The following is a 22562-nucleotide window of genomic DNA, read 5'->3' on the forward strand; positions in this document are numbered from 1 at the left end:
GTCATGCCAACAGTAGAGCATCCTGAGACCATTCATGTGTGGGGGTGCTTCTCAGCCAAGGGAGTGGGCTCACTCACAAATTTGCCTAAGAACACAGCCATGAATAAAGAATGGTACCAACACATCCTCCGAGAGCAACTTCTCCCAACCATCCAGGAACAGTTTGGTGACAAACAATGCCTTTTCCAGCATGATGGAGCACCTTGCCATAAGGCAAAAGTGATATAACTAAGTGGCTTGGGGAACAAAACATATTTTGGGTCCATGGCCAGGAAACTCCCCAGACCTTAATCCCATTGAGAACTTGTGGTCAATCAAGAGGCGGGTGGACAAACAAAATCCCACACATTCTGACAAACTCCAAGCATTGATTATGCAAGAATGGGCTGCCATCAGTCAGGATGTGGCCCAGAAGTTAATTGACAGCATGCCAGGGCGGATTGCAGAGTTCAACACTGCAAATATTGACTTTTGCATCAACTTCATGTAATTGTCAATAAAAGCCTTTGACACTTATGAAATGCTTGTAATTATACTTCAGTATTCCATAGTAACATCTGACAAAAATATCTAAAGACACTGAAGCAGCAAACTTTGCGAAAATGAATATTTGTGTCATTCTCAAAACTTTTGGCCATGACTATAGACTACATACCCAGTTCACAGCTCTCAGTTTGCCGTGCATTTTGTTTTCAGCATCGTCTAGAAAAAAAACTGATTGTGGTCATTAAGTAATGTAAGGGAACGTCTAGGGGTGTGTGTAGAAGAATGCACCTTACTTTAGCTAGTAGCCTATACAGTACCTGATCCTGCAGAGCTGGATGCTGATGTGACATGCTGTGACTTCATGGGGGGGGGGGGGGGGGGGGGTCTTTTACATCATCCTGAAATAAATTGGAGAGAGGGGGGTTAAGTCTTTAAACAGTGGTTTAAAACCATACCACTCATCATGACACCTACCTGTAATGCGTTTTGTTTCGATCTTTCAAACTCTCTTCTTCAGACCTTAGTGAGTGAATGACTTACATTACATACCATGTGAAAATATATCCAGGTTAGTCTGGCTACAGTGAAACAAGTGATTTTAAGGACGCAAATTAAAAGTTTTAATAATGTTCAAGACTTACGGCATGGGAAAGTTCTGCAGGAGAACTAGACTCCACCATCGCCTAATTTGCTGCATGTTTTCCTTTGAAAAAGAAAATCACACAATCGGATGGGTATCCCAAAAAACATTATCCACTAGTGATGAGAATATCATAATTTATACATACCTCAGTGAAATCACATTGTGCTTCCATTGCAATGTACAGGGCATACTGTAAGTTAAGAAAGAGTAGGTTGTTTAGTTTGATAGCTATGATAATAATAATAATAGTCAATAATAATAATAATAATTCCACCAGGAATATATTTCAGGATGTAGAAGTCACAGCATGTCACATCAGCATCCAGCTCTGCAGGAGTTTGATGTATGAATAGTATGTAGTGTAAAAACTGTAGGAAATAGATCCCAACAAGTGTCAAGAATAATAAACAACAAAAAGTATAACAGAAAATAGGACTAATATAATATAGTGAATAGCCAGCATCTTACCATCAATACAAACACCCAACAGTTGTTTGAGAAACCTTGCTTTGGTAGGCCCTGTGGTGTGAACAAGGTACACTTTTCAATAAAGGAATGACAATGAAATGGTACATTTCAGTGGAATAATGTAAAGGAATATCTGACCTCAACATCATCCAGACCAAAAGTCCTCCAAGGTCCAGGGGACACGATCTGAGCAATGTTTCTGTGAACACGGTGTATGTGAAAGTAAAGAAAACGTACAATTCAACAGCTTTTTATACTCCAGCATGCATAACAGTTTTAAACACAGTTGGAACTTAATTAGCCCAAGTTTTTTTTCACAACATGTATGGGTGATGCTGGACCAGAAAATGTATTTTCGACTGCAAACACACCATTTCTCACATCAATACACTCACATGCCAAAAATATTTCCTTGTTCACTGTTTCAAAGCAAGGTGTATGCTTTCTTCGTAAATGTGTTTTGAAGTTTTTCTTATTTAACTTCAGTTTGCAGGGTGGACAAGTGACTTTTCTTGACTTGCCATGTATGTTGGGACCAGGTGATTTCATTATTGTATATACTATGTGAAGGCTGTGTAGACTCGCTATGTGTAACTTAAGAGAATGGCCGTCGGCATAAATGATACACATTTAGAATCAGCCAAACACAACAAGGCATACATTGAAGAAACACAGAAAATCAACGATGAAATCGATTACATAACTGTACATGTACACTTAGCCGTACTGCTCAAGCAGGCACATTTTTCCAATTAAGATTCCCCCATTGTGAGCAATTAGCTAGCTCACGTGCAAATGGGTGCTAATTAATGCTATGCCAACATCGCCGCGGTAATTGGTCATTTAAAAATATACCACTGCACTGGTATAACATGAATATTACAAAGTGCATAATGACAGTCTCACTTCCATGGTTTATATTTTTATCCATGTAGGTTAGGTTCCATTAAGATTCACTTTCGTTGACGTTGATACCTTCGACATTTACCTCAACTTGGATGACCTAGAAGGAGACGGGAAGGGTTCGGGTTAAACGCGTTTGACTCCGCCCACAATGAGCCCGGCCCCGAACAGCACACTGCAGTCAGGGGCTTCTCTCCTTATTGGTCTCTAGTAGTGCGTCGCCCTCTAGAGGACAAACTGACACCAAACCAAAATAGGTGAGAGAGAGAAGCTGTTCTTATCTAGCGATGAAGTCAATACAACATCTCTGATATGATCTTGTTCTTTTTGTTTCCAGTTGACTCACAGGTTGTATTTGTAACGATACAAAATTCAGACTCCTTTTGTGGCGTCATTGAATTAATTTAACATATGAAGAATACTTACAAATATATGTTATTAATTCATAACATAGTAACGAGTGAAAACTTCTAGGCTACAATCCAGTACATTATAATGTGACCTATCTGAGTAAATATCCAACAGCAGGGCTGGTTCTAGGATGACATTTCTGGGTTGGTTCTAGGGGAATATTTCTGGGCTGATTCTAGGATGACATTTCTGGGCTGGTTCTAAGATGACATTTCTGGGCTGGTTCAAGGATGATATTTCTGGGCTGGTTCTAGGATGTTATTTCTGGGCTGGTTCTAGGATGACATTTCTGGGCTGGTTCTATGGTGATTTTTCTGGGTTGGTTCTAGGATGATATTTCTGGGCTGGTTCTATGGTGATATTTATTGGCTGGCTCTAGGATGACATTTCTGAGATGGTTTTAGAATGATATTCATGGGCTGGTTCTAGAATTATATTTATGGTCTGGTTCTAGGATGACATTTTTAGGCTGGTTCTAGGATGATATTTCTGGGTTGTTTCTAGGATGATATTTCTGGGCTGGTTCTAGAGGGATATTTATGGGCTGCTTCTAGAGTGATATTTCTGTGCTGGTTCTAGGATGATGTTTCTGGGCTGGTTCTAGGATGATATTTATGGGCTGGTTCTAAGGTTACATTTCTGGGCTGGTTCTAGAGGGATATTTATGGGCTGGTTCTAGGATGATATTTATGGGCTGAATCTAGGATGATATTTCTGGGCTGGTTCTAGAATGATATTTCTGGGCTGAATCTAGGATGATATTTATGGGCTGGTTCTAAGGTTACATTTCTGGGCTGGTTCTAGAATTATATTTATGGGCTGAATCTAGGATGATATTTATGGGCTGGTTCTAGGATGATATTCATGAGCTGGTTCTAGGATGATATTTCTGGGCTGAATCTAGGATGATATTTATGGGCTGGTTCTAGGATGATATTTATGGGCTGGTTCTAAGGTGATATTTATGGGCTGGTTCTAGAATGATATTTATGGGCTTGTTCTAGGATGATATTTATTGGCTGACTCTAGGATGATATTTATGGGCTGTTTCTCGGATGATATTCATAGGCTGGCTTTAGAATGATTTTTATGGGCTGGTTATAGAATTATATTTCTTGGCTGGTTCTAGGATGATAGTCATGGGCTGGTTCTAGAATTATATTTCTGGGCTGGTTCTATGATGACACTTCTAGGCTGGTTCGAGGACTATATTTATGGGCTGGTTCTAGGATGATTTTTCTAGGCTGGTTCTATGGGGGTGGGGGGGCGGGCATTTCTTGTCTGTTTCTGAGCTAATATCCTGAAACTGTCTGTCTGCCTGTCCGCCTGCCTGTCTGCCTGCCTGCCTGCCTGCCTGCCTGCCTGCCTGCCTGCGTAAGCTAAACACACAAATAAGTAAGGAGGGAGAGAGGGGGAGGAGAGGAAGAGAGACTGGGAGACAACACACAGCAGGAGACTGAAGACCGGAGAGGGAGAGAGAGAGAGAGAGAGAGAGTGAGAGAGGGAGTGTTAGAGAGAGAGAGGCGGAGAGGGGGAGTGTTAGAGAGAGAGATGGGGGAGAGAGAGAGGGGTTGTAGGACAGGCGAGAGGGATAGTTTTGTGCAACATGGATTCCTCCACAACAGCACTGCTCTTTTGTTCTCTACTCTGGACAGGTAAACTACAAGCTGCTTCTCTCTACACTACAATGCAGAACATGTTATTAAGTCATTTACGGGGATAGTTCAGAGATTTTTTTTCAATTTTTGTTTCCTCATCTTGAAAGCAGTCTATAGACAAGGCCAGGAAATAAGTATATAAATATGTTAAATTGCGGCACTATCGCTTTTAAATGGATATATATTATTAGCTCTAAACTACTTTAAACTTTCTACTTTCTAAAAAAAGTATGGGGATTAGGAATAAAGTAATAAACTAGTGTTGCGATGGTTTACAATTCTTAATCTTAACATAAAATGTTTCTCATAACTTTAAATGCACGGTGATACATTTCCTTTTTTACTGTAGATGTGAATTTATAAAACAGTGTTAATATCATGTCCCATGGTCTAGACTAGCTGAGTCATGGTCCTATCCAGACCTGAGCTGCATGTTGTCTCTGATTGGATGTTTGCTCTGGGGTGGCATTTGTTTGCTGTTCTCCCCACAGACCACACTGAACACTCACAGTCTGCCCCTGTGTGTGTGTCTGTGTGTGTGTGTGTTTTATGTGAGTGTGTGTTTGGTGTGTGTGTTTGGATTTTTTATGTGAGTGTGTGTTTGGTGTGTGTGTGTGTGTTTGTTGTGTGAGTGTACGTGCGTGCCTGCATGCCTTTAGATGCATACCTGTCAATGTGGACATGGTCTATATTACTCTCTATATGTGAATCCTGTATATGCACGAGTAGCGTGTGTGTATGTGTGAGTGTGTGTACGTGCTTGTGTGTGAGTGTGTGTATGTGCTTGTGTGTGAGTGTGTGTGTGAGTGAGTGTGTGTACGTGCTTGTGTGAGTGTGTGTTAACTCATTGAACCCCCCTTTGGGTGGAACCCTGTGCTCTCTCTTGCATCGGAGGATGTCAATGACTGGTGTGTGTCTCTCTGTCTATTTCTCTCTGTGTGTGTGTGTGTGTGTGTCTGTGTGTGTGTGTGTGTGTGTGTGCTGTAACCTTGTCTCTTCTCTCCTACAGTGTGTGTTTGCGTGATATGTGTGTGTGTGTGTGTGTGTGTGTTACTTTGTATTGATTTTTAATTTTATTTCACCTTTATTTAACCAGGTAAGCTAGTTGAGAACAAGTTCTCATTTACAACGGCGACCTGGCCAAGATAAAGCAAAGCAGTGCGACACAAACAACAACACAGTTACACATGGAATAAACAAACGTACAGTCAATAACACAATAGAAAAAAATAGAAAGTCTATATACAGTGTATGCAAATGGTGTGAGGAGGTAAGGCAATAAATAGGCCATAGTAGCAAAGTAATTACAATTTAGCAGATTAACACTGGAGTGATAGATGAGCAGATGATGATGTGCAAGTAGTGATACTGGTGTGCAAAAAGCAGAAAAGTAAATAAAAACAATATTAAAAACAATATGGGGATGAGGTAGGTAGATTGGGTGGGCTATTTACAGATGGACTATGTACAACTGTAGCGATCGGTTAGCTGCTCAGATAGCTGATTTAAAGTTAGTGAGGGAAATATAAGTCTCCAGCTTCAGCGAGTTTTGCAATTCGTCCCAGTCACTGGCAGCAGAGAACTGGAAGGAAAGGCGCCCAAAGGAGGTGCTGGCTTTGGGGATGACCAGTGAGATATACCTGCTGGAGCGCGTGCTACGGGTGAGTGTTGTTATCGTGACCAGTGAGCTGATATAATTCGGAGCTTTACCTAGCAGAGACTTATAGATGACCTGGAGCCAGTGGGTCTGGCGACGAATATGTAGTGAGGGCCAGCCAACTAGAGCATACAGGTTGCAGTGGTGGGTGGTATAAAGGGCTTTGGTGACAAAACAAATGGCACTGTGATAGACTGCATCCAGTTTGCTGAGTAGAGTATTGGAAGCTATTTTGTAGATGACATCACCGAAGTCGAGGATCGGTAGGATAGTCAGTTTTACTAGGGTATGTTTGGCGGCATGAGTGAAGGAGGCTTTGTTGCGAAATAGAAAGCCAATTGTAGATTTGATTTTGAATTGGAGATGTTTGATATGAGTCTGGAAGGAGAGTTTACAGTCTAGCCAGACACCGAGGTATTTGTAGTGGTCCACATATTCTAGGTCAGAACCGTCCAGAGTAGTGATGCTAGTCGGGCGGGTGCGGGCAGCGAACAGTTGAAAAGCATGCATTTGGTTTTACTAGCGTTTAAGTGCAGTTGGAGGCCACGGAAGGAGTGTTGTATGGCAATGAAGCTTGTTTGGAGCTTAGTTAACACATTGTCCAAAGAAGGGCCAGATGTATACAGAATGGTGTCGTCTGCGTAGAGGTGGATCAGGGAATCACCCGCAGCAATATAGCGACATTGAGAAAAAAGTCGGCCTGAGAATTGAACCCTGTGGCACCCCCATAGAGACTACCAGAGGTCCGGACAACAGGCCCTCCGATTTGACACACTGAACTCTGTCTGCGAAGTGGTTGGTGAACCAGGCGAGGCAGTAATTTGAGAAACCAAGGCCATTGAGTCTGCCGATAAGAATACGTTGATTGACAGAGTCGAAAGCCTTCGCCAGGTCGATGAAGACAGCTGCACAGTGCTGTCTTTTATCGATGGCGGTTATGATATCGTTTAGGACCTTGAGCGTGGCTGAGGTGCACCCATGACCAGCTCAGAAACCGGGTTGCACAGCAGAGAAGGTAAGGTGGGATTTGAAATGGTCAGTGATCTGTTTATTAACTTGGCTTTCGAAGACTTTAGAAAGGCAGGGCGGGATGGAAATAGGTCTATAACAGTTGGGGTCTAGAGTGTCACCCCCTTTGAAGAGGGGGATGACCGCGGCAGCTTTCCAATCTTTACGGATCTTGGATGATACGAAAGAGAGGTTGAACAGACTGTAATAGGGGTTGCAACAATTACGGCGGATTACATCCAAAATTACATCTAGAATCGGCTTCCTATTTTGCAACAAAGTCTCCTTCACTCATGCTGCCAAACATGCCCTCGTAAAACTGACTATCCTACCAATCCTCGACTTCGGCGATGTCATTTACAAAATAGCCTCCAACACTACTCCGCAAATTGGATGTAGTCTATCACAGTGCCATCCATTTTATCACCAAAGCACCATATACTACCCACCACTGCGACCTGTATGCTCTCGTTGGCTGGCCCTCACTACATATTCGTCACCCAACCCACTGGCTCCAGGTCATCTATAAGTCTTTGCTAGGTAAAGCCCCACCTTTTCTCAGATCACTGGTCACCATAGCAACACCCACCCGTAGCACGCGCTCCAGCAGGTATATTTCACTGTTCATCCCCAAAGCCAACACTTCCTTTGGTCGCCTTTCCTTCCAGTTCTCTGCTGCCAGTGACTGGAACGAATTGCAAAAATCACTGAAGCTGGAGTCTTTTAATCTCCCTCTAACTTTAAGCATCAGCTCTCACTGTACCTGTACACAGCCAATCTGTAAATAGCACACCCAACTACCTACTATTACTTACCCTCTTGCTCTTTTGCACCCCAGTATCTCTACTTGCACATCATCATCTGCACATCTATCACTCCAGTGTTAATGCTAAATTGTAATTATTTTGCCTCTATGGTCTATTTATTGCCTACCTCCCTACTCTTCTACATTTGCACACACTGTACATAGATTTTTCTATTGTGTTATTGACTGTACATTTGTTTACGTGTAACTCTGTGTTGTTGTTTTTGTCGCACTGCTTTGCTTTATCTTGGCCAGGTCACAGTTGTAAATGAGAACTTGTTCTCAACTGGCTTACCTGGTTAAATAAAGGTGAAATAAAAAGAAAAAGGTGTGACAACCACATCCCAGTCGTAGTCATTACATTCTCCTCAATAAAGAAGCATTCAGAGCTAGTGGGGGGGTGTGTGAGTGTTAGTTCTCAGAAATCATTTTACTTTTGGGGGGGAGGTGATTATTTAAGATACTCTTCGAAGAGGCAGAGTTTCAGATGTTTTGGGAAGATGGGCAGGGACTCTGCTGTCCTAGCTTCAGGGGGAAGATGGTTCCACCATTGGGGTATCAGGAGAGAGAAGAGCTTGGACTGGGCTGAGCAGAAGACCAGAGGTGGCAGAATGGAGTGCTTGGGTGAGCATAGCCTGAAGGTAGGGAGGGACAGTTCCTCGTCATGCTCCGAAGGCAAGTACCATGGTCTTGTTTTGGATGTGACCTTAGACTAGAAGGTAGAGGAGTGTGCAGAGGAGCGGGGAGATGTGGGAGAACTTGGGAAGGTTGAACCAGGCAGGCTGCAGCTTTCTAGATAGGTTTCAGGGGTTTGATGGCACAAGCGGGGAGCCCAGTCAACAGTGAGTTGCAGTAGTCCAGACGGGAGATGACATGTGCCTGGATTAGGACCTGCGCCACTTCCTGTGTGAGGAGGTAGGGTCATTCTCTGTGGATGTTGTAGAGCATGAACCTGCAGGAGGAAGTCATTGCTTTGATGTTTGCAGAGAACGACAAGGTGTTGTCCAGGGTCACACCAAAATTCTTTACACTCTGGGCAGGGGACACCTTGGAGTTGTTAACCGTGATGGCAGGCCTTCCCCAGGAGGAAAAGCAGCTCCATCTTGTCGACGTTGAGCTTGAGATGGTGGGCCGACATCCAGGAATGCAGAGATGTGTGTCGCCACCTGGGTGTCAGAAGGAGGGAAGGAGAAAAGTAGTTGAGTGTCATCCGCATAGCAATGTTAGGAGAGACCATGAGAGGATATGACAGAGCCAAGTGACTTGGTGTAAAGAGAAAAGAGGAGAGGGCCTAGAACTGAGCCCTGGGGGACACCTATAGAGTGTACGGCAGGGTGTGCGTGTGTGTGTAATGTGTGTGTGTGTTACTGATCTATCTCTCCCTCCTATCCAGTATGTGCCCAGGCCCCAGTAGTATCAGTTGAGCCCAGGTCAGCAGGGGTCCGGCTGGGGGAGTCGGTCAGTTTCCGCTGCCGGGTGGTCAGTGGGTCACAGCCCGTCCGTCTGGAGTGGAAGAGAACCAACAACCATCCACTGGCAGGTGGGGCTCTGACCACACATATGCACACAGGCAGACAGACACACACAAGCACGCACGCATACACACACAGCCCTTGAATGGTACTCAACTACACATTAGCTGTGACACAATGTTAAATGGACGGTTTATAAAAATGTGATGGTTGAACTGGTTTTAACTGGTCCTAACTGGTCATAAGTGGTTCTAACTCGTTCTAACTGGTCCTAACGGCTCTTTCCTTAGATAATGTGAAAATCGGTCCGGATGGTTCCGTGCTCACTGTTGCTAACACCAGGAACGGTAACCAGGGGCAGTACCGTTGCGTGGCAACTAACTCTGTGGGCCGAAGCACCATGATGGCCTCACTGACCATCAAACGTGAGTGGCCATCCCTAACCCAGAGATAGAGCTCCAGGAGTGGGGATGGATGGGTGGTGATGGGGAGATCATAGGTAAGGGTAGGAGGTGGAAGGGTGTATAGTGAGAGGTACCAGGAGGGCTGTAGTTATAGTAGTAGACATGTAGTGTCAGGGTAGGATGGAGAAGGGTGTATAGTGAGAGGTACCAGGAGGGCTGTAGTTATAGTAGTAGACATGTAGTGTCAGGGTAGGATGGAGAAGGGTGTATAGTGAGAGGTACCAGGAGGGCTGTAGTTATAGTAGTAGACATGTAGTGTCAGGGTAGGATGGAGAAGGGTGTATAGTGAGAGGTACCAGGAGGGCTGTAGTTATAGTAGTAGACATGTAGTGTCAGGGTAGGATGGAGAAGGGTGTATAGTGAGAGGTACCAGGAGGGCTGTAGTTATAGTAGTTGACATGTAGTGTCAGGGTAGGATGGAGAAGGGTGTATAGTGAGAGGTACCAGGAGGGCTGTAGTTATAGTAGTTGACATGTAGTGTCAGGGTAGGATGGAGAAGGGTGTATAGTGAGAGGTACCAGGAGGGCTGTAGTTATAGTAGTTGACATGTAGTGTCAGGGTAGGATGGAGAAGGGTGTATAGTGAGAGGTATCAGGAGGGCTGTAGTTATAGTAGTAGACATGTAGTGTCAGGGTAGGATGGAGAAGGGTGTATAGTGAGAGGTACCAGGAGGGCTGTAGTTATAGTAGTAGACATGTAGTGTCAGGGTAGGATGGAGAAGGGTGTATAGTGAGAGGTACCAGGAGGGCTGTAGTTATAGTAGTAGACATGTAGTGTCAGGGTAGGATGGAGAAGGGTGTATAGTGAGAGGTACCAGGAGGGCTGTAGTTATAGTAGTAGACATGTAGTGTCAGGGTAGGATGGAGAAGGGTGTATAGTGAGAGGTACCAGGAGGGCTGTAGTTATAGTAGTAGACATGTAGTGTCAGGGTAGGATGGAGAAGGGTGTATAGTGAGAGGTACCAGGAGGGCTGTAGTTATAGTAGTAGACATGTAGTGTCAGGGTAGGATGGAGAAGGGTGTATAGTGAGAGGTACCAGGAGGGCTGTAGTTATAGTAGTAGACATGTAGTGTCAGGGTAGGATGGAGAAGGGTGTATAGTGAGAGGTATCAGGAGGGCTGTAGTTATAGTAGTAGACATGTAGTGTCAGGGTAGGATGGAGAAGGGTGTATAGTGAGAGGTATCAGGAGGGCTGTAGTTATAGTAGTAGACATGTAGTGTCAGGGTAGGATGGAGAAGGGTGTATAGTGAGAGGTACCAGGAGGGCTGTAGTTATAGTAGTAGACATGTAGTGTCAGGGTAGGATGGAGAAGGGTGTATAGTGAGAGGTACCAGGAGGGCTGTAGTTATAGTAGTAGACATGTAGTGTCAGGGTAGGATGGAGAAGGGTGTATAGTGAGAGGTATCAGGAGGGCTGTAGTTATAGTAGTAGACATGTAGAGTCAGGGTAGGATGGAGAAGGGTGTATAGTGAGAGGTATCAGGAGGGCTGTAGTTATAGTAGTAGACATGTAGTGTCAGGGTTGGATGGAGAAGGGTGTATAGTGAGAGGTATCAGGAGGGCTGTAGTTATAGTAGTTGACATGTAGTGCAAGAGTTGGATGATCATTCTTCATATGGTTGGAACTTGAAACGTCACTAAATTAAACTTTTGGTTTGCATACACGTATCTGTCTGTGTACCACCTGAAGAAGTGGAAAACCACACTCAACCCTCTCCTCTTCTGTGTGTGTTGTTTGTGTGTGTGTGTGTGTGTTGTGCATGTCCTCTCGCCTCAGATTCCCCTAAGGTGCGGGTGACCCCGGCAGGGCCCCTGCGAGTCCGGCTTGGTGAACCTGTAGCTCTGGAATGCCACGCCACAGGTAGGCCACGCCCCTCCATTACCTGGCAACGCCACGGAACACAGCTGGTAACCACAAAGACCGAGGACACCAGTACACTGAAGGTCAGACGATCTGCCCGTCACACACACACACACACACACACACACACACGCACACATTCACACACACATACACACACACACACTCATACACACGTACTTGTGAGGACTTTTTGGGGACCAAAAATTGATTACCATTCAAAATTAATATTTTCATAACCCTAAACCTAACCCCTAACCCAAATTCTAACCCTAACTCCTGAGCCTAAAATAACCTTTTTACAAGTGATGACTGGCAAAAAGTCCATACTTCTCCGAATTCTTGTGAAGACTTCTGGTACTCACAAGTTTAGTAAAATTTGTACACACACAAACACAGACATACAAACACAGACATACACATACAAGTACAGACATACACAGACAGACACAGCTGTCTCCCTCCATATCCCCTGTCTCCAGGTGGCAGCAGTGAGCTCTGAGGATGCTGGAGTGTACGTGTGTCAGGCCCAGAACACTGAGGGGGTCGCCGAGGTCAAGGTGGAGGTCATCGTTGAGGGAGGCCAGGGAGCTGCCAACGCACCCAAGGCACCCATGGCGACGGTATCCATGGCAGAGGTGACAGCTGTGGAGGGTCACACGGTCACCATGCAGTGTCAGGCCACAGGTAATAATCTGTCAATCAATCATTCAGTCAATCAGTCAGTGAGTCATTCAATCAATAAGTCAGGCAATCAGTCAATTAATCAATCATTTAATCAGTCAGTAAATCACTCAATCAATCATTTAATCAGTCAATTAGTCAATCAGTCAGTAAATCACTCAATCATTTAATCAGTCAATCAGTCAGTAAATCACTCAATCAATCATTTAATCAGTCAATTAGTCAATCAGTCAATCAGTCAGTAAATCACTCAATCATTTAATCAGTCAATCAGTCAGTAAATCACTCAATCAATCATTTAATCAGTCAATTAGTCAATCAGTCAATCAGTCAGTAAATCACTCAATCAATCAGTCAATCAGTCAATCAGTCAGTAAATCACTCAATCAATCAGTCAATCAGTCAGTAAATCACTCAATCAATCATTTAATCAGTCAATCAGTCAGTAAATCACTCAATCAATCAGTCAGTAAATCACTCAATCAATCATTTAATCAGTCAATCAGTCAGTAAATCACTCAATCAATCAGTCAATCAGTCAGTAAATCACTCAATCATTTAATCAGTCAATCAGTCAGTAAATCAATCAGTCAATCAGTCAGTAAATCACTCAATCAATCAGTCAGTAAATCACTCAATCATTTAATCAGTCAATCAGTCAATCAGTCAGTAAATCACTCAATCAATCAGTCAATCAGTCAGTAAATCACTCAATCAATCATTTAATCAATTAGTCAATCAGTCAATCAATAATTTAATCAGTCAATCAGTCAATCAGTCAGTTAATCAATCAAGGATAATAAGTTATCTTATATCAGACAGGCTGTTTCCCCGTTCTCTATATAATCATAGTCCCGTGTGGCTCAGTTGGTAGAGCATGGTGTTTGCAATGCCAGGGTTGTGGGTTCGATTCCCACGGGGGACCAGTACGGAAAAATTATTGAAATGGATGCATTCACTACTGTAAGTCGCTCTGGATAAGAGTGTCTGTTAAATGACTAAAATGTAAATCACTACTGTTGACCAGATCCCTGTGGGACTACTTTATAACCGTATCGCTCGCTCTCTCTCTCTCTCTCTCTCTCTTTCTTTCTTTCTTTCTTTCTTTCTTTCTTTCTTTCTTTCTTTCTTTCTTTCTCTCTCTCTCTCTCTCTCTCTCTCTCTCTCTCTCTCTCTCTCTCTCTCTCTCTTTCTCTTTCTCTCTCTCTCTCTCTTCCACCCCCCACCCCCCAGGTTCTCCCCTTCCTGTTGTCTCCTGGTCTAAACTGCGAGCCCCGTTACCATGGCAGCACACTGTGGTGGGTGGAGTTCTGACTCTGACCAGCGTGGGGCGCCAGGATTCAGGACAGTACATCTGTAATGCCACCAATACACACGGATACAGCCAGGCATACACACAGCTAGAGGTGGACTGTGAGTACACACCAACACTCACACACACACAAACACACATTGACATGTCATAACTCTCCCCCCTCTTCCTCCCCAGCCCCTCCCTACACCACCAGTCTACCAGACCAGGTGAGACTCCGCCCTGGTGACACCCTCCGTCTCCAGTGCCTCGCCCACGGCTCTCACCCAATCACATTCCATTGGACACGGGTGGGCCGGGCCGGCATGCCCGCAGGGGCGGAGACCATTAAGGATGGCCAGCTGCTGATTGGCCAGGTGAAGTTGAATGACAGCGGGACCTACAAATGCGTGGCGACCAACCACGTTGGTTCCAGCGAGGCTCTGGCGAAGGTCACAGTGAAAGGTGAGATGTAACGTATCAGGTCAGAGCTGATCTGAAAACCAATCGTATAGATGTAGACTTCTGTCTGAAGATTCTGTCTTCTGTAAAATAACAAGTGTGAAATGTTAAGTCTCTCTCTCCCTCTCCCTGTCCACAGCCTAAGCCAACTCATCTCCCCTGCGGCTCTCGTCCTACGTCTAATGTTGATGTCACGAACCACACAACCCCCCCCCCCCCCCCCAAGATATGCGTATATAGTGGGGGAAAAATGTTTATGAAATACATTTTGATAAAATCAATAATGGTAAATATTTCGAGATGTTCTCTGATTGTGAATCCCTGATTTCAAGCATGTTTAGCTCAGTTAGCTTATTTACAATTACAGCCTTTACATACATGTTTAGCTCAGTTAGCTTATTTACAATTACAACCTTTACATACATGTTTAGCTCAGTTAGCTTATTTACAATTACAGCCTTTACATACATGTTTAGATCAGTTAGCTTATTTACAATTACAGCCTTTACATACATGTTTAGCTCAGTTAGCTTATTTACAATTACAACCTTTACATACATGTTTAGCTCAGTTAGCTTATTTACAATTACAGCCTTTACATACATGTTTACTCCTACTTAGGGTTGCAGAATTCTGCAACTTTCAATTATGCCCGGTTTTCCAAAAATCCTGTTTGGAATATTCCAAATTTCCAACTTATTCCCTCCTGATTCTGGGAATCGTCCAACTGGGATTTGGGGAAAACCAGGGAATTTATTGAAAGTTCTCTGAATTTTGCAACCCGTCACTTTAAAGTTCTGCTTTCCGCCACATGATGGAGATATTGAGTTAGCTACATGCAAGTAAGCAGACATTGGCCTATAATACACTCAAACTATCAGGGCAAAGTTCTGTTGGATTTCATTCAACTACATGACACATATTTTTATGTGTATTTACTTATTTTATTTAACCTTTATTTAACTAGGCAAATATATCATGGTAGGCTGGACTAGAGTAGAACAGAACTCGAGCACCTGATCGGCCAACCAGTACCTATTCCTGGGTTTTACACACCTAATGGGCCAACCAGTACCTGTTACTGGGTTTTATACATCTAATAGGACCAACCAGTACCTATTCCTGGGATTTGTACACCTAATGGGCCAACCAGTACCTGTTCCTGGGTTTTATGCACCTAATGGGCCAAACTGTACCTATTCTGTGTTTTATACTTTACTGAAGAACGGGTTTTATACACACACTGTTTAAAGGTTTCTTTCTTTCACTACCTCTTTCACTACCTCTTTATTTCCTCATCCCCCTCTTTAAAGGGCCGTTTCAAGTCTTTAAAAGAGGAGAGGAAGAGAGGAACATCTGCCCTCTATCACCTCTCACACAGAGAGAGAGAGAGGGGGGAGGGAAGAGGGTGGGAGGAAAGGAGGAGGAAGGGAGGGAGGAAAGGAGGAGCGAGGGAGGTGGGCAGGGAGGAAGGAAAAGAGGAGGAAGGGCAGGAGGAAGGGCAGGAGGAAGGTGGGGAGGGAGGGAGGAAAAGAGAAGAAAGGGCAGGAGGAAGGTGGGGAGGGAAGGAGAGGAATAGGGGTAAAGGGTGTATGGGAGGAAGGTTCAGGAAGTGTGTGTGTGTGTGTGTGTGTGTTTCTCTGTCGTACTACTTCCCAGCAGGACGTCATAACATAAGAGGCTCCGATTACGTTCCAAATGGCACCCTATTCCCTACATAGTGCACTACTGCTCTAGGGGCCCAGATGACAAATGTAGTGCACTAAATAAGGAATAGGGTGCAATCTAGGAGGTATTTCAGTGTTTACCTCACAGTCCATTAGAGAGAGTACATCTGTCTCTACCAGCCAGTAGTTACTCAACAGACAGACAGACAGACAGACAGACAGACAGACAGACAGACAGACAGACAGACAGACAGACAGACACACAGACACACAGACACACACCCACGCACGCATGCATAAGCACATAAACAATCTCTCTCATCCAACACACCCAGGTAGAAGAATGGACTTTGAAACCAGTAACTTATACTCATAACAAGGCTCTGAAGGTTTTGTGTTCTTTCCGTAAGTAAATACCACAGATTACTAAAGTAAAGATCATTTATATAGCCCAAACACTCCCTCTCTGTACATGTTGATCTGAAATAAGTCCAAACACAAGTCGACATGAGGAAGAAGTTTGGGAACATCTTTGAGGGGCTTGGAAACCCCAGAACACATACAACAGTTTGGGAACCAGTGCATGCGTTTATATTAGGGGTCCAGTAAACAGTACATGCTTAGCTACCCTACTTTCAGAAACATGCCTGTTTATGGCATTCCATTACAAACATCTCTGTTTACTGTACCATTCCATTAGAAACATCCCTGTTTACTGTAGCATTCCATTAGAAACATCCCTGTTTACTGTAACATCTCTGTTTACTGTAGCATTCCATTAGAAACATCTGTTTACTGTACCATTCCATTAGAAAACATCTCTGTTTACTGTACCATTCCATTAGAAACATCTCTGTTTACTGTACCATTCCATTAGAAAACATCTCTGTTTACTGTACCATTCCATTAGAAACATCTGTTTACTGTACCATTCCATTAGAAAACATCTCTGTTTACTGTACCATTCCATTATAAACATCCCTGTTTAATGTACCATTCCATTAGAAACATCCCTGTTTACTGTACCATTCCATTAGAAACATCTGTTTACTGTAACATTCCATTATAAACATCCCTGTTTACTGTACCATTCCATTATAAACATCCCTGTTTAATGTACCATTCCATTAGAAACATCCCTGTTTACTGTAGCATTCCATTAGAAACATCTGTTTACTGTAACATTCCATTAGAAACATCCCTGTTTACTGTACCATTCCATTAGAAACATCTGTTTACTGTAACATTCCATTAGAAACATCCCTGTTTACTGTAGCATTCCATTAGAAACATCCCTGTTTACTGTACCATTCCATTAGAAACATCCCTGTTTACTGTACCATTCCATTAGAAACATCTCTGTTTACTGTAGCATTCCATTAGAAACATCCTGTTTACTGTACCATTCCATTAGAAACATCCCTGTTTACTGTACCATTCCATTAGAAACATCCTGTTTACTGTAGCATTCCATTAGAAACATCTGTTTACTGTAGCATTCCATTAGAAACATCTGTTTACTGTAGCATTCCATTAGAAACATCCTGTTTACTGTAGCATTCCATTAGAAACATCCCTGTTTACTGTAACATTCCATTAGAAACATCTCTGTTTACTGTACCATTCCATTAGAATCATCTCTGTTTACTGTAACATTCCATTAGAAACATCCCTGTTTACTGTACCATTCCATTAGAAACATCTGTTTACTGTAGCATTCCATTAGAAACATCTGTTTACTGTAACATTCCATTAGAAACATCTCTGTTTACTGTAGCATTCCATTAGAAACATCTGTTTACTGTACCATTCCATTAGAAACATCTGTTTACTGTAGCATTCCATTAGAAACATCTGTTTACTGTAGCATTCCATTAGAAACATCTGTTTACTGTAGCATTCCATTAGAAACATCCCTGTTTACTGTACCATTCCATTAGAAACATCTGTTTACTGTAACATTCCATTATAAACATCCCTGTTTACTGTAGCATTCCATTAGAAACATCCCTGTTTACTGTACCATTCCATTAGAAACATCCCTGTTTACTGTAACATTCCATTAGAAACATCCCTGTTTACTGTACCATTCCATTAGAAACATCCCTGTTTACTGTACCATTCCATTAGAAACATCTGTTTACTGTACCATTCCATTAGAAACATCTGTTTACTGTACCATTCCATTAGAAACATCTGTTTACTGTAGCATTCCATTAGAATCATCTCTGTTTACTGTACCATTCCATTAGAAACATCTCTGTTTACTGTACCATTGCATTAGAAACATCCCTGTTTACTGTACCATTCCATCAGAAACATCTGTTTACTGTACCATTCCATTAGAAACATCTGTTTACTGTACCATTCCATTAGAAACATCTGTTTACTGTACCATTCCATTAGAAACATCTGTTTACTGTAGCATTCCATTAGAAACATCTGTTTACTGTAGCATTCCATTAGAAACATCTGTTTACTGTAGCATTCCATTAGAAACATCTGTTTACTGTACCATTCCATCAGAAACATCTGTTTACTGTACCATTCCATTAGAAACATCTGTTTACTGTACCATTCCATTAGAAACATCTGTTTACTGTACCATTCCATTAGAAACATCCCTGTTTACTGTAGCATTCCATTAGAAACATCTGTTTACTGTAACATTCCATTAGAAACATCTGTTTACTGTACCATTCCATTAGAAACATCTGTTTACTGTAGCATTCCAATAGAAACACACCAAGGCTAACACAGCATCTCTCTCTCCAAAACTAGTCACAACTAAAAATGTCATCATTAGTGTGTGTGTGTGTGTGTGTGTGTGTGTGTGTGTGTGTGTGTGTGTGTGTGTGTGTGTGTGTGTGTGTGTGTGTGTGTGTGTGTGTGTGTGTGTGTGTGTGTGTGTGTGTGTGTGTGTGTGTGTGTGTGTGTGTGTGTGTGTATGTGTTTTATTAACTGGCCAGGAAGGAGGTAGAAAGGAATAATCATAGTTAAAGTAGAGCACTTGGCAACACAAGACATTCCCATGGCAACGACCCGATGACCCCAGCCTGTCAGTAAGGAAACAATAGGGTGTGAGGGTTTCCCCCTGGCAGGAAGTGAGAGGTGGAGGCGCCCGACAAAGTGTGTCACCATGGTTTCCACCTGTAGAATTCTGATAAGCTACAGGGCATTAGGTTGTGGAAACAGTGTAGCTGCTGCAGCCTGGAACAGAATGACTGGTCGATAGGAGAGGGAGTTCCCATTCTGTTGGCTAGACCAACAATCTCTCACAGTCTGATGGCAAAATTACACGTTCATCCATGTTTCTCAAAAGTCAAAGGTTAGACATTCCATCTGAATGGTTAAGGTTAGCCATTCCATCTGAATGGTTAAGGTTAGACATTACATCTGAATGGTTAAGGTTAGCCATTCCATCTGAATGGTTAAGGTTAGACATTCCATCTGAATGGTTAAGGTTAGACATTACATCTGAATGGTTAAGGTTAGCCATTCCATCTGAATGGTTAAGGTTAGACATTCCATCTGAATGGTTAAGGTTAGCCATTCCATCTGAATGGTTAAGGTTAGACATTACATCTGAATGGTTAAGGTTAGACATTACATCTGAATGGTTAAGGTTAGACATTCCATCTGAATGGTTAAGGTTAGACATTACATCTGAATGGTTAAGGTTAGCCATTCCATCTGAATGGTTAAGGTTAGACATTCCATCTGAATGGTTAAGGTTAGCCATTCCATCTGAATGGTTAAGGTTAGACATTCCATCTGAATGGTTAAGGTTAGACATTATTACATCTGAATGGTTAAGGTTAGCCATTCCATCTGAATGGTTAAGGTTAGACATTCCATCTGAATGGTTAAGGTTAGACATTACATCTGAATGGTTAAGGTTAGCCATTCCATCTGAATGGTTAAGGTTAGACATTCCATCTGAATGGTTAAGGTTAGCCATTCCATCTGAATGGTTAAGGTTAGACATTACATCTGAATGGTTAAGGTTAGACATTCCATCTGAATGGTTAAGGTTAGCCATTCCATCTGAATGGTTAAGGTTAGCCATTCCATCTGAATGGTTAAGGTTAGACATTCCATCTGAATGGTTAAGGTTAGCCATTCAATCTGAATGGTTAAGGTTAGACATTACATCTGAATGGTTAAGGTTAGGGTTAAGTTTTGGGATATGCTTAATAAAAAATGAAGAAAGAACTTTATATTGCTGGATTTGAACGTGTCTTTAGAACCAGAGTCACGCCCATCCACCATCCCCGTCAACAACACCCTAGCAAAACCTACATTTACGTTCAGGTAACAGCGCTCACTGTTGCCCCTAGTGGCCGGTTTCCACGTCTCATCTCCCGACGTCCTCAGACATGGCTGGACGTCGATTAGCGACTTGTATTACGGGTGACCAGACTGGGCTTGACTATCTGGGCATGTTGCAAAGTCATAAACCCTGTCTATTTCTAAAATGTTTCTTCTTATAATCTGAGGTTAAGCCTAACCTTAACCACACTGCTAACCTCATGCCTAACCCTAACCACACTGCTAACCTCATGCCTAACCCTAACCACACTGCTAACCTCATGCCTAACCCTAACCCTAACCACACTGCTAACCTTATGCCTAACCCTAACTTATTATCAACATTTTGTTTTTATACAATATAGACAATATTGACTTTGCAGCTGGACCGTCTATTGGGAATCACTAAATTTGTTTTTAACCTTTATTTAGCTAGGCAAGTCAGTTAAGAACAAATCCTAATTTACAATGACAGCCTTGTTCATGGGCAGAACGACAGATTTTTACCTTGTCAGCTCGGGGATTTGATCTAGCAACCTTTACGGCCCAATGCTCTAACCACTAGGCTACCTACTTAAACAACGTTTATTGGTTGGGAAATGCTTGTGTTTCTAGCTCTGACAGTGCAGTAATACCTAACAATAAAAAAAACTATAAGCACATAATCCAGAAAATAAAGAAATATCAGAGCGCGCAATATAAACCCCAGAATATAAATATTGTATAGTCAGTATATGGATAGAAAAGCTGTGTACAGCAGTAGTTATATAGGATGAGCCTTGACTAGAATACAGTATATACATCTGAAGTGGGTAAAACTGGACGTAAACATTATTAAAGTGACCGGAGTTCAATAACTGTGTACACGGTGAAGCAGTCTCTAAGGTGCAGGGTAGAGTACTGGCTGGTAGCCGGCTAGTATCAGTGGCTAAAGTTCAGGGCAGGGTACTGGGCGGAGGCTGGCTAGTCTGATGGCCTGGAACTGTTTCTCCACCACACACACACACACACACACACACACACACACACACACACACACACACACACACACACACACACACACACACAGTCAATGACCCATGTTGCCGCAAACCCTGCCATCTATGAGTCAGGACAGCTCATCACTAAAACAGGAAGTAGTATTCCCTAGACTGTGGGGTCAACGGTCCCAGCGCAGAGGGTGCGTTCCAATAATATCTCCTCTCTTGTCAAACCTGGACCATGAAGACAGTTCCACTGCTGTTGTCAGTCTTTGCCTCTAATCAGAGACTGATTTAGACCTGTGACACCAAGTGGGTTAATGATCAGAACAAACAACAAAAGGACAAATAAACCCCAAATACTAATATAGTCGCTCTCTTTCTCTCTCTCTCTCTCCAATTCAAAGGGTTTTATTGTCATGGGAAACATATGTTTACATTCCAAAGCAAGTGAATTAGATAATAAACAAAAGTGAAATAACAATAAAAAATGAACAGCAAACATTACACTCACAAAAGTTCCAAAAGAATAGAGACATTTCAAATGTCATATTATGTGTGTATATATATATATATATATATACATATATATATATATATACAGTGTTTTAACGATATGCAAAAAACAAACAAATATGGGTTGTATTTACAATGGTTTTTGTACACTGGTGTTTGTTTCACTGGTTTCCCTTTCTTGTAGCAACAGGTCATAAATCGTGCTGCTGTGATTGGACACTGTGGTATTTCATCCAACTGTCAATCTCTCACACACCCACTCCTCCTGGTCTACAGCATTTCTCTGCTGCTGCTCTGGTATAATGGTGTAAAGAGTACAGGCTCCTAGCAGAGAAATGTGACCTCTCAGCAACTACAACCACAAACCACACTAAAAGAGGTGCGTGTGCAAGTGCGTGTGTGTGTGTCTGTGTTTAGCTGGTGTGTTGAGTCACATTGAACCACCATAGTAAATTGAAGTAGATAGTGTTTCACGTTTGGTAAAAAAATATGAAATATAAAATCAAGAAGAGAGAAATATATGGAGGGAGAAAGAGAGGGAGGGAGAGAGGGAGAGAGAAGAGAGAGGCAAATGGAGATAGAGAGATGGAAGAGAGAAGAGAAGAGAGAGAGAGGCAAATGGAGAGAGCGAGAGATGGAAGAGAGAAGAGAAGAGAGAGAGAAGAGAAGAGAGAGAGAAGAGAGAGAGAGAAGAGAGAGAGAGAGGCAAATGGAGAGAGCGAGAGATGGAGAGTCGAGAGAGAAGAGAAAAGAGAGGCAAATGGAGAGAGAGAGATGGAAGGAGAGAAGAGAGAGAGAGAGAAGAGAAGAGAGAG

General features: G+C 42.7%; 1 protein-coding gene across 1 annotated transcript; it reads left to right on the plus strand.

The window, feature by feature from the left end:
- The first annotated feature begins 4408 nt into the window (after positions 1-4408).
- LOC106592278 (basement membrane-specific heparan sulfate proteoglycan core protein) lies at positions 4409-14564 on the plus strand. The gene is made up of 8 exons (XM_045690735.2): positions 4409-4566; positions 9433-9579; positions 9802-9936; positions 11753-11919; positions 12319-12523; positions 13754-13933; positions 14010-14276; positions 14413-14564. The coding sequence occupies exons 1-8, from the start codon at positions 4518-4520 to the stop codon at positions 14415-14417; spliced, it is 1155 nt and encodes a 384-aa protein (XP_045546691.2). The 5' UTR covers positions 4409-4517; the 3' UTR covers positions 14418-14564.
- The last annotated feature ends 7998 nt before the right edge of the window (positions 14565-22562 follow it).

This window comes from Salmo salar, chromosome 12, assembly GCF_965601325.2.
Source record: "Salmo salar chromosome 12, fSalSal1, whole genome shotgun sequence".
In the NCBI taxonomy this organism is placed as follows: Eukaryota; Metazoa; Chordata; class Actinopteri; order Salmoniformes; family Salmonidae; genus Salmo; species Salmo salar.

What these genes read in the sequence shown, in the direction of transcription:
- LOC106592278 (XM_045690735.2), top strand. Translation starts at nt 4,518, where the DNA reads ATGGATTCCTCCACAACAGCACTGCTCTTTTGTTCTCTACTCTGGACA. An exon ending in CAACAACCATCCACTGGCAG is followed by an intron (nt 9,580 to 9,801) that starts GTGGGGCTCTGA and finishes CTCTTTCCTTAG; the next exon opens with ATAATGTGAAAATCGGTCCG. An exon ending in GGCCTCACTGACCATCAAAC is followed by an intron (nt 9,937 to 11,752) that starts GTGAGTGGCCAT and finishes CTCTCGCCTCAG; the next exon opens with ATTCCCCTAAGGTGCGGGTG.